The sequence below is a fragment of the Chelonoidis abingdonii genome, chromosome 3, assembly GCF_003597395.2.
Source record: "Chelonoidis abingdonii isolate Lonesome George chromosome 3, CheloAbing_2.0, whole genome shotgun sequence".
NCBI lineage: Eukaryota > Metazoa > Chordata > Testudines > Testudinidae > Chelonoidis > Chelonoidis abingdonii.
Genome location: NC_133771.1, coordinates 169,709,197 through 169,722,135, shown reverse-complemented (window position 1 = coordinate 169,722,135; position 12,939 = coordinate 169,709,197). Strand labels below are relative to the sequence as shown.

General features: G+C 49.9%; 1 protein-coding gene across 4 annotated transcripts in view; it reads right to left on the bottom strand.

Annotated features, from left to right (window-relative positions):
- The window catches only part of ANGEL2 (angel homolog 2), a 48,372-nt gene that overhangs the window by 10,798 nt on the left and 24,635 nt on the right, over positions 1-12,939 (bottom strand). For all 4 annotated transcript variants that reach the window (XM_075064330.1, XM_075064328.1, XM_075064329.1 and 1 more), the window contains one exon: positions 10,512-10,933. In XM_075064330.1, coding sequence (XP_074920431.1) covers positions 10,512-10,933 — 422 coding nt within the window. The remainder of the gene's footprint in view (positions 1-10,511; positions 10,934-12,939) is intronic.

Below are 12,939 nucleotides of genomic sequence, written 5' to 3'. Positions count from 1 at the left end.
GGCCTGCTATTGTGTCCTCAAGTATACCCCTGCCGCTCGACTGCTCCTTCGTTCCTTCCTTACCGCCTGTGGTTCGGTATTGGACTGTGCGAGCGCGTCTAACTGTTTTCACATCCCTTAGCGATTCTCTTCAATTTTTTCTGAATTCAGTGCTAATTATGGAAACTTTGTTTTAGTAGTTGAGTATTTATTTCACTTAGTGTGATATTTTTTGGCTTGATGATGTTTTTAGAGCGGATCGGGGGTGCCCCCGTCCCCTTACCCTAATAATGCTGTAACGGGCTTTAGCATGCCCGGCATTGACGGTCTTTCTAAACCTATGTGCATCGGGGCGTTGGCGCTGCCCGTTTGCTCCTATGATGGCCACGAGTGCGGTCCGTGCATTCCCTGTCTCAAGTGTTTGGGAGCTCTCACGCTGACGGACATTGCAAGCTATGTTAAGAGCGTTCGCAAGACCATCGAATCAAAAAGGAAAGAGGGGAACGGGCACGTTATGCCTAGCGATTAGGCTATGGGAATGCAGCACGATCGGCTTCACGCCTCGCACCATCCGCCTGCTAACAGAACCAAATGGTGACCGGAACAAGCTGTTCTCTGGGCACCGCAATCCGCGACATGCGTCCTCTCGGACAGAAGCGGTGGAAACATACACCAGTCTAGCCTCCCGGCACCAGCTTCCTGGGTGCGGCACACCTGCCATCGCTCTTTCCGCGGAGCATGAAGCGTTAGCTCTGCGGGCCGCTATATCCCTCCTGTCAGTCGGAGCGCTTACCAGAGAGACCTCCCGCACTGACTCCATCCATGCCGGGCCTCCAGATGTCGCTGGTTTGCCTAGCCGTTATTTCCCTCAGCCCTCGGAAGGCCGTCGAGAGCGCGGTGCCTATTGGCTTCCCCGCACGTGGCGCGGTTAGAGCTTCTTGTGCCTTTCCACCCGAGACGTCTCAGCTGCATTAACCTCATCACGATGGATGGAGCCGAGCTGCCTCGACCCCGGACACGATGTCCTCTAAAGGTGGGTTCACACAATCTCATTGGCAAGCCGCTTTTCGTGGACTTCTGCAGGTCCAGGTCCTGCAGACGTTCACGGTCTCGTCTCGCTCTTTATTCCTGCGGCGCTCGCAAGTCCCGGTGTTGGCACCGTTTCCCCATTCAAGGTGTATACGGTCAGTACTACGGGTACCGCTTGCGGTTCGTCGCCGTCCAGCATACTTTGGCACCGCTCCCAGATGCTCTGATCACCGCTCCGGCACCGTTATCGCCAACAGCCAATCTCGGCACCGGCGGGCTTCGGCACTGGTCGGACCTCCCGGCACGGCTGGTCGTAGGTCCCTGTCGGCCTCAGGACGGTTGGGACTCCCGGTACTGCTCCCCGGCACCGCGCAGAGACATTCTACTGCCTCGAGACGTTCCTCACACGCTCTCGCCCTCGCCTGTGCGCATCCCGCCAGCCGATCGTCTCCTTCTCATGCCGACACGGATCTTATGGGAGATCGGACAATAAGGTCCTCATCAGTGCTCTTTTGGACTCCGTGGGCTTAGCCCCGAGCCAAGGTCCCACCACCCGCCGCCACGACTTCCGTCCGCGACCAGGAGCACCGGAGTCCGGCGGCAGACCCCTCCAGCGAGCTAGAGGCAACCTCCCGCCCAGGACACGGTGTACCAACAAGATGCAAAGCCAGTGGTATGCCCCCAGGACGCAAAGTCTCTCAGAACTTTTTGTCCTGGAGTCTCTTCCTTTCTTCCCGACGAGGCTTGTGCAGGGACGGCCGGTCAGGGCCGACCGCTATCGACCTGCAGGTCTCACCAGGACCTCCTTACGCCGAGGTGGCCTTGAACATAAAGCTTTACCTGTGGAGAAGTTCCTGGTGGTGGACCAGTGGTCGCTAGTACTTCAGCGGATACGCCCAAAGGGTTGCCGCTCCCCTTCATTTCAGTTCCATCAGGCACGAGCGATTTACAATCTGAGCAGACCCCGCTTCGGTTGCTCTACAGCAAAGGGGTGAGCGACATATATGGTCTGTCAAACGGGGTATGATAACCTTTATGTGCCACGCTCCGCCTTTGCTCTGTTGGTTGTAGTCCAGTCCGTAAACGAGTGAGGCGAATGTGGCCAGCAGCTTCCTGCGCCCAAATCCAGAGGCCTAGGGTATGGACTGCTGGGCAGGAGAAATTTACTCTGCGGGACGGCCTCCAGCTCAGCGTCGCGAATCATAACAGCCCTCCTGAGTCTGTTAATTTCAACCTTGAGGCAGTGGGATAATTGTGCGCATGGCGGTCCCGCAGGCTTCCGGCATGAGTTCTCAGCTCTCTGGGAGGAGGGACTAAGTTGCGAGGACCTCCTTCAGGCCGTTGGCGCCGCGGAGTCACGGCGGCTACAACTCTTTTGCCTCAGGGGAGCTATGAGACGTATTCGTGGCTGCAGATTCGGTCTGCCACCTGGTGCCGTAACACTACAGGACCTACCTGGCGTATATCAGACGGTCTCTCTCCCCAGAAGACAGACCTTCGCCTCAGAGTCTGAAAGCAATCGCGTGATGATGCGTTCGCTGGGAATGAAGCACAGACTCAGAGATGCGTTCCTTCGTTATCCAGTCCCAACGTTTCCCCCCCACCTCGACGAGACCAGGACTTCTCCAGGAGGAGCCGACCTCTCGTAGACGCGGTTTTGGCCTCAAGGTAGGTACACTCGGTCCCACCAACACCGGCGGGACGAACCTAACTTTTGAGGTGCACTCTGAGAAGCCCGTACAATTTCCGCCCCAGGATTCCGTTCAGGTTCGCCACCGGCCTCTTGCTGCTTCTTCCTTGCTAGGGTCCAGCTAACGATCAGGACCGCTGGGGTCCTGCAGCACTCGTGGAATGTGGCTACCGTCATTCAGGTTTTATTTCGGACCCTGCCTTGGCCCCCTCCCTTCCTGTTCCTCTTTCCTCGACGTAGCAATCCTCTCTTGCAGGAAGTTCGAAGCACCTGCGTTTGGGACCATAGAGGAGAGTTTTTCCAGAGGACGTAAGAGGCAGGGGTTCATTCCAGATACTTCCTAATTCCAAGGCGTGTCTCCGGCCCATCCTGGCCTACAAGTGGCTCTGAAAGTACATCAGAAGCTCCAAGGCCGCATGGTGTCCTTGGCAAACATCATTCCTTTCCCCCCTTCGTGATCCCGGAGATTGGGTACGCTGCTTTCGACATGAGGGACGCTATTTTTATATCGCAATTTACCCCGCACAGAGAGGTTTCTTTCGTTCGCTGGTGCTCTCACTATCAATTTGCGGTTTCCCTTTCGGCCTCTCCTCCGGGCCCCCTCGAGTTTTTTCGAAGTGTATGGCGGTTATCACGCGCCTACGCTCCGTCTTTGGTTTCCTATCAGCGTCGGTGTTGCATTCATGGATCTTTACCCCTACTCTCCAACGATCTGGCTGATTCGGGGGCTTCCGGGCCCAGTGACTCCGCGCATGTAGACTGCATCAAACATCTGTTCTCCCGTCTAGGTTGAATCATCAATCTAGACCAAATCCAATCCTGCATCCTTACGCAGAAATAATTCATAGGGGCGCTTGCTGGAGACTCATCGAGAACCCATGCCTTGCCTCCTCAGAGGTTCCTAATAAAGATTTATAGTTTTCATTTCATCGTTCAGGGGCTCCAGCCTTTCCCCACAACCATTCTTGTTCCGCCGACCGCCTGCCTCGCTTTCTTTCTCCTCTACTTCTTACCGGTCAACATCTGCGCGCTTGGAGTTTGCCACTTTGTTGTCTTAAGCACTGCTTATGATTGAACTGGCTGCGCTCCCTTGTCAATGCTGGGCTCCGCACTCCCGGATGCTCTATCGGGCCTTGTGCGCATGGTTAATGCCCTGGGCGGATATCACTCAGAAATACCGTCAGCACGTCTGGATCCTCAACCTGGGCTGGTTGACCCCTCCTGGTGTTTAAGGGCGGTTCGACCGGTTCCATCTACCTCAACCTCGCTTGTCCCTTGATCCCGGCAAGGTTTCCGTCTGTACTGGGTTGTGGGCGCAACCTGGGCATCCTGGCGGTACCCAAGGTCATTTTGGTCCTTGACCGGAACTCCAGCTCATGTCGCAATGTCCGCGAGCTGTCAGGGCGGTCGCGTTTGTGGTGCGTGCCTAGCGCCCTGTTCGCCACTCGCTACGGGCCGTTTATTGCTCTGCCCATTTCTTCTAGGACACCAACGTACTCCAGTATTACATATACAATACAACGAGGACACGATCGTCCCTCTTTGCCAAGATGGCAATGGCAATCTGTTAGCGGCCTTTTGTTACTAGCCTAGTCATAGACTTTGGTATACGACCTCCCTGTCCTCTGCCGGGGTCCGGAACACATCTAGGTCGGGACCGCCTGAGGGCCGTCGTTCCTGACACGAAGCAGAATGGGTTCCATCGTCGGCACATTCCGCTTCTGTTTTCCGTGAAGTCGGGGGCTTTACCCCAGATTACACCTATTTCGCCTCAAGGAAGAATAGAGAAAAGGTGTCCGGTGTTGGCTTGCGTCACTGCAGGGTCGCTTCCGGGCTGCCTTTATCCTGACATCGGTGCACTTCTCCTCATTCCCTCAGTTTAAGGGTGTCTCGCTGTTATTCCTGTTCGCACCCTTTCCTTAGCCAACAGGGTCTAACTAAGCTCAGTTTATCAGGGACAACGCCAAGGCTGATCCTGACGCTCCAGTCTCCATAGGGCATGACAACGATGGTCTCCCATGGCTGCCTCGACCGTCACCTAGCACTCGATATTCCACTGCCCTCTTACCCGGACCTTATAACGCGGACTTCGCAGGCTTTTTGCATTCAACCCCGGACCTTTGCGTCTCCCCTGACTGTACGACTGTGGCTTCTTGTCTGGGTTTTTAAACGGAGCGGTCTGGAGCGCCGCCTGCTCAGCCAGGTTTCAGGCAGGGTCCATTCTATGGGGTGGTGGGAAAACCTTCTTACGCGCAGGAAGCGATATTTATGCCCGCTAAAGTGGGAAGCGGGTTCTCTTTACTTTCGTGTATGCTCGGCGTTCCCTGGGATTGCCTCAATGTGTCTCCTCCCAGTCTGTTTTTGTTCTGGTAGCTAATCTATGTTCTGTGTCGTCTGGAAGTGGCCCAGGCCTATATCCTCTTTCTTAGGTGTCCATTTACTCGGACCGGTGCAATGCCACTCCATCTGAGAGAGTCCGACAGCGTCTCCACCCTTTTTCACACGCATAGGTTTTCCAGATTTCTGTAGGGATTGGAGGTTGTAACGACTCCGGTTAACATCCTCGTTCCCACTTCAATGGGAGATTCCCACCTCGTGTCGTTGTCTTAGACTTATGTCCCCCCTGCATTTTCGTAGCGTTTAGCAACACATTTTCTTAGCTCATGTTGTCTACCTGTCATGGAACGGCTTCCCTCGGTCGCTGCTCACCCTAGCCAGGACGCGGTATCTGAGCTCGTGCGTTTCGAGTATAGACCCTTACTTCATTTCACAAGATGAAGGTGCAGCTACGACCACACCGGCCTTCCTATGCTGAAGGTGGTCTCTGGTCCCTTTCATATTACCAAGACATTTTTCTAACTCCGTCGTCTTCATATCGCCGAAGTCTAGCACGCATATCACGCATTGAGGACCAGGAAGGTACACACCCTGGGTGTCAACTTGGGCTCTTGTCATTCTACATCAGCAGTCTAAGCCTTCAGACACTCGCCCCGTTATTCTAGCAGTGGCGGGCGTAGATGAAGGTTCTCCCTGTACGTTCGAGGGATTGCATTCATGTAGGTGACGTCCTGTATCCGGACGATACTATTGACTTAGCTCACGTCCCATTTTTGGGCCAGCTCACCGACATTCATTGTTTATACTCGGGCTTCAAGCCTGCGTGCCGCTTTCCTTGGACAGGGTCCCCGGGTCACAGGTCATATTGTCGGGCGGCTACCTGGTCGTCCGTTGCTACCTTTTACATCGCAATACGCTCGCTGATTGAGCAAGTCTAGAAGACGATGCCGCCTTTCGGATACTCTAGCATGGTGTCTACTTTCTGACGTCTCACTCGACCACCCCTCGGCTAAGGCTGGATATCAACTTACGTGGATAGGATTATGAGGCAGACACTCGAAGAAGTGAAAGACGGTTACTTCACCTTTGAACTGTTGTTCTTCGAGTATAGATGGTGTTGCTCATATCCATTTTTAAACAGCCCAGCCTCTATTCACCCCCCCGCCCTGTCGGCAGGTAAGCCGGAAAGGAAGAGACTAGAGATTAGTGACGGTCTGCGGGGGTGGTATATATAGTCAGGCGGCCATGAGCCCCGGCGCCACTCAGGGGGCAGATGGCGGCCCCGCCGGAGGACCCCGAGTGTGCGTATAGGAGGTTAAAGTCTCGCAACGAAGTTGCACGCGGCAAGCGCAAGTACTACCTGGAATGGCATATGGGCAAAACATCTCCGGAGACACAACAGTTACATAAGGCGTGAGAACGTCTTTCCAGGGGCTTACACCACTTTTCAGTGCGGTAACCGACGACCTAGTTGTATGGGAATGGCCCACTCTCTATGGCTGAGGTTCCATCCAGCAGAACCTAGACGATGCAGCCAAGGTCTGCCTGTCAGACTCGTTGCACTACCTCTTTCTCGGACTCCTTTGTACATTATTTTCCTCAAGCCTTTGTTCTTCCAGCCGCCTTTCTGGGTTTTGCAAGGCCAACACCTCCCAGCAAGGTCTCCTAGAGACACTGTTGTATCCCTGCATCGGGTCAGCCAAAGGAGCTTACTCCAGACTTTGATCTTAGATTTCTCCCCTTTGTCAGTGCTCCGAGTGTGTCAACGCAGAGTTCTTGCCTTTCTCCGTGACCCCCTCAATGGTCAGTCCTAAGTATTAACTCTTATCAAGCCTTTGCGACTTGTGTGCCGTCTGGTATCGGCTGCTCAGCAACGTGCCTGCTGTCTCTAGGCTTCACTGTCCCCGGCAACTCCCATCTTCCTCCTGGATTGAGGCCCAGCGGTTGCCGTGGCCTTCCCAGCTTTCTCGCCTTTAGCAAGATGAGAGAACACCTTCTTATGGCTCATCTGGTATCCCCATTGCTTCCTTTCCACTTGCCCTGTGCTCCTTCCTATTCTGAAGATCCCAGCTGTCTTCCTGGTACTGTATTTTGTCACAGTTACCTTATGTCCTAATTGGAGGCTTAACTGTTCTACTGTTCCTGGGTTAGACACTTCCATCACAGCAGGTGATATGAAAAGTGAATTCTTTTTTGTTTTTTGTTAGCATATGTGTGTTTGTTAATGGAGACTCACAGTTGACTTAAAAAAATAGTTTTTTAGATTAAATTTGACAGGTATCTTGTCGAACTAAATGATTCTGTATTGTAAGCAATCGTATTATCTTTTCTAGGTGTGGCTGGGCCAGACAGTTTCACTGGGAGGGAAAAGGATCCTACACTATTCCAATTGCCCCCAGCTAGGCATTCACAGAGCTGTGTGTATGAGCGGTACACTAGCGTAGCGCAAGAAGAAATCAGAGGGTGTTTCAGTTTAGAGCTGAAACAGGTAGATACTATAAGTAGCGTTCTATATGAATAACATATCAAATACCGTGAAACCAAAGACTATTTTCATTATAAAAAATGGGGCCCCAGTGCTTAGCAACATGTCGATGGACCTTCAGGGATAAAATTTTCACCATCCTAGGCATGGTGGGCGGCTTAGACCTTAAAAAAATTAATATTCTTTGAGATTGAATATGCAGTAGGTGACTTGAATGTTAGAACCATTGTTGGATATTTTTAAAACCTTCCATTTAAATTACTTTTTTCTTTATTAAGGTTAAATATCCATTTTTCATTAGGAGCAGTATTTGCGGTATGAGTGATGTGTATGGTCGGTCTAGGTAAAAGACTTTTTCTGAAGGTCAGATTTGTATGTATAGGGACGTCTATGGAAGACTGGGCAATTCAATCCAGTTTTATGTAAATTTGATCCTATTTTCCCCATCAAAAGAGAAATAGATAACATTGTGAAAGATGTGTTTGTCCTAGGCTACTTTTCTTATGTTTTACTGCCAGTGGTCGTAATGATTCATTTTAAAAAATTAGACTTAATTCTCCTATTTTTGTAGTGGAGAGAAACAGAAGCAAACTGGAGCAACAGAAGAGATCAATAAATGCAGCTGAAAGTAAGTCATTCCAACAATCTGCGTGACAAAGCGCCACTCCAGGGGGCGCCCTGCCGGCCCACCGAGTGTTGCTAGGGTAAAAGTCTCCAACGAACGTGCACGCAGCGCGCGCACACCTACTGGAATGGATATGAGCAAGCACTCGAAGAAGAAGTAAGGGGATCAGGACAATTCAGACGCTGGAGAGATGGGAGTAAGGGCCAATGGACCCTGAGTCAGAGGCCAGAGTCCTGGAAGTGATTTGTTGGACTTTTGTTTGTGGGTCTGTTTTACCATGAAAGGAGCCTGGAACTAAAATGTGACCTAGCTGGAGGGCTAAAAGGTGAGAAGAGAAAGACCACTAAAGGACTGGAAAATCATCAGCATGGGATGCTAGAAAAGGCAAAGATGTTATGCCACACCTAGCCACGAGGGGGCACACTTGCAGTGAGTCCACTCTTCTATACATGCCTTACAAACATGCCTTTTGTAGCAACTCTTCAAAGCTTTCTCTGCTAAACCATGATATTCTTTATATGCAACTTGCTCTCGCTTTATAACAATCCTATTTTGTAAAATAGTTCCTGCGAGACTTAGCTGAGAGAATACGACGACCTCTGGTTAGCAACATTAGAAGCTCTAGTATGAACAGTTCACTGACTGCTGACATTGCTTTTAACAATGGGGCATTTATTCTTCTGGAAGAAAATCAAAAGGAGGCTGAAAATGGGGTTGGCAGCTGATGGGCAGTTAACACCAATAATGGAAAATTCACATTTCCCTAGTGTAGATGCTTTAGTCACTTCAAATTAAATAGCTATCTTCAGACTGAACTCACATAAAATATCTTAGAATGTGATGCCACACTCAAACATGGCTTCTACTTTGGTCACCCAGCAATCATAACTTTGACTTTACACTTACGCTAACCAATACAGCCCCGGCTCACCCATAATGTTAGAATAATCCTTTTGAAAAAGATCAGAAGGTCTGTGATTAAATCTCCTCCCACACCAAAAAAATGATGATGTCACAAGGTGGAACAGTATTTTACTGTGTCAATAGAACATGTTTTATGGACATTTCAGCCAAGTTAATGAAAAGGGAAGTTTGGTCTTAGCCTGACTGATAACATAGGCCCTATTGTATTGCTAGTTGTAAAAGGAATACCTTAATACTTAAATACAATTCTTTTTGGGGAAAAATTACCCCTTACAAAAGAAAAGGAACACTTGCCAAGTGTTAGACTTGGCATTTAAAGTGTTCCCACAAAAATGGGCCCGATCTACACTACAGACCTATATCAGTATAACTACGTCACTCGGAGGTGTAAAAAAATCCACACCCAAGTGATAGTTTTAGTGACCTACCTCCCATGTAGACAGTTCTATGTCAATGGGAGAGCTTCTCCCGCCAACATAGTTCCCGCTTCTTGGGGAGGTGGGTTAACTATGCCAATGGGAGAAGCTCTTCTGTTGGCATAGGAGAGTCTTCACTAAAACACTACAGCTGTGGTGCACATGAAGACAAGACCTAAATTAAGCCAGAGGTAAGGTCCAGATACATATCTGTAACTGAACATATACCACTTTCAAGAACAATTGTTTATATGTTTTAAAACGTTAGAGTCAGGAAATTAGGAGTTAAAGTTGCATTTCTGAAACAAAACACTGAGTCAGCCTCAGACTTAGCACAGCAATTGTGTGGCAGACTTTCCTTTGTTTGTAGATTTTAGAGTGGAGGTCAAAAATCGGGCTTCTAATGGAAACTCAACTCCACACAGAACTAGAAAGGGTTAAGGTGGTCAGGTAGGACTATTAACTCTACAGGCTTGCAAGCAGGTTCAAAGCCAGGAAGCTTGCAACAGACAGGGGCTGCTGCTGGGAAAAGGGAAGAGGGTTTGGTGCTGTTATTCCCAGGACAAGAAGGGGAACCAGGAACTGTAGGAAGCAGTCAGAGAAGGAGCAATGAGAGGAAACCCCAGAACTGCTGTGTGTAGAGTCCCTGGACTGGAACTTGTAGTAGTGAATGAGCTTGGGTTCCCCTACCAGTCACTGAGGGCATGGCAGAGACTATGGGGGTGACAGAGAATTGAAGGACTGTATCCTGAACGGGGGAATGCTGAGTGACCTAGCCGGAGGGTTGCGTCATGAAGACACTGCAGTTCCAGCGATGAGAGGAGCTGCATACCTGAGAGAGAGAATGTGATGGCATGTGACCACAAGAAGGGATGACGATTTTGAGAGCTAATCCCACAACTGATCAGGAGGAGGCACCAGATAAGTGATGAGTGGTGCACACCATGATAGGTGGCCATTGTCACTCCATAAAATATTCCTTTTCCACCAGCATTAATTCTTACATGAGATGAAACAAACACCTACCTTTCCTATAGGTAGTCCTTCATAATTCAGCTTTCCTTCCTTTATAAAACTGTACAGTGGAGAACCAGGAACAGAGTTGAAGTCACCACAAATGATAATAGGACAGAATCTACCATCTTTCTGATGGGCAACGCTGGCAATCTCTGCCAGTAACATCGCCAGTTGGGTCAGTTTAATGTCCCCTCGCCTTGGATTATACAGCAGATGAGTGTTGGCTATACAGACTGCAGCAGTAGCTTTACAGTGAAATCTGGGCTGCAGAAGCAACACTAGTCCAACATTGTCTCTGTCCAAGAGTGGAATATCACGGCGGAAAAATTCCACTGGGTTTGAAGAGATAAGATTAAATTTGGAAATTTTGAAACAAATAGCACAGCCATCAGGTTTCCTTCCTGTCCTCATTTTATATTCACAATGATAACCTGTATGAAAGAAATGTGAATCGTTAACGGAAAAAAACAAGAACATAGCTCATGCTATTGTTTTTCCATAGTAGTCAATACCTGAGCCTGCTATAGTCAAGGCTGTAAAAAGTTTCCACTGTACCCATTTTCAAATGTTTCTTACTTTCAGATCTTCACCTTTTGGACTGAAATGTGCCATATTTGGTCTCTGTCTGAAAACTAATCATCAAAAAGAATGTAAGCATCTGAAAACGGAGGGATTATAATGGAAGCTGTTTTGCATAATTATGTAAAGAGAAAATAGTCTTTATAAATGACTTACTAAAAATGTGCCTCTCAATACATATTCTTACCAATAAATCTCCTTTTACTTTAATGGCTGCTGAGAGGGGGAAAAAGTGAATCTGAGGCCACGTCTACACTATGGGATAATATCGAATGAGCTAAAATCGGTTTTATAAAACTGATATTATAAATTCGATTTCATGCGGCCACACTAGGCACAGTAATTCGGCGTTGTGCGTCCATGGTCCGAGGCTAACGTCGATTTCTGAAGCGTTGCATTGTGGGTAGCTCTTCGTAGCAATCCCATAGTTCGCCATTCTAGCATTCTCCTCACCCGCCCTGGAAATTTCTGGTTTGAAGCATTATGTCGCGGGTGGTTCTGGGTAAATGTCATCAAGTTCATTTCCTTCCTCCGGACAACACAGCTGACAATCCTTGTCGCCGCCATTTTTCTTCCTTGGATTGCCTGTGCGACGCCATAATTCCTCAGCAGGCACACCAGGGAGCCCGTTCCAAGCCTTTATTTTATTTTTCGCGGCACCGCAATATGGTAACTGGATCCTAGCGCAGAGAGAGGCGATACTCCCAGGCGCATATCAAGCAGCATCACTTGCTTTGGATGATAACAAGATCGGTTAGCTGGTCGTTCTGTACCGTCTACCTGCCGGAGAAAAACTGGCAACATTGAAGATGACGGTTCTTCCCGCGCGTCCACCACCCTCCACTTCACGCCCCCCCCCCCCCCCACCTCCCTCCCCCCCCCACCCCCTACCTCCCACCCCCCCCCAACTCACCCCGCCCCCCCTCACCACTCTCACCCTCGCGCCTTCTCCGCATCCTCCAACCTTCCCCCACACAGCACTCCCCCCGCCTCCCCCCCCTGCCCCGCCCATCCGAACCTCCCACCCCCACCTTCACACCCCCACCCACAACTTCACACACGCACTGCACCCCCTCACCCCCTCGACACCCTACATAGTAACTGTCTAATCTATGCTATCATGAGTGCCACACTGGCTGAAAATCGGCCGGGGGGCGCACGCAAGACAAAAATTGGGACTTATGATCAAGCACCTTCCTTTAATGGTTTCTGAAACTAAGTCAGTCCTGCCTAGAATCAAGGGCAAGTGTATTAGCGGACAAGTGTATCAGAAGCAACGCTTGCTCCGTGTCAAGATCAAGGGTGCCGCCTGCAACAACACACCCACGTTGCTCCTCCCCCCCAACACTTCCTTGGATTAGCTCGTAGACAGTCGTACCCCCAATTTGGGTCGATGAAAGTTATAAAAAAAAGTAAGCAGGGAATAGGAAACCACAAGACTTGTTTTACGTGATGAGAGAGAGAAGGGGAGCAGCCTCGGGGCTATGACCAAGCTACGTCTCAGCAGTAGGAGATCTTTCTTTACAGCAGGAAAGGGCGAGCGGAGGATGATGACAAGCTCATCTCAGCCCCCATTGCTATGAAGACGACAAGTTACCAAGCCTTCTGTAAAAATCATGGGAATAACCTGGAAATCAATCCCCACAAGATTTACACACAGGCGACCCACACACGACCAGCCTCAACCTGAATATCCTCTCCAACCACTCCCCGGTAGGTAAAAGAAACCAGGATAATCAAAGTAATCATGTAAAGAACCGCTACCACCAGGGGAGGGGGAGAGGAGCAGATACACTAGCTTCCATTCAACTGCTCGCACAATGCTCTACAGGCAGCTATAGCAATCATCAGTAACACA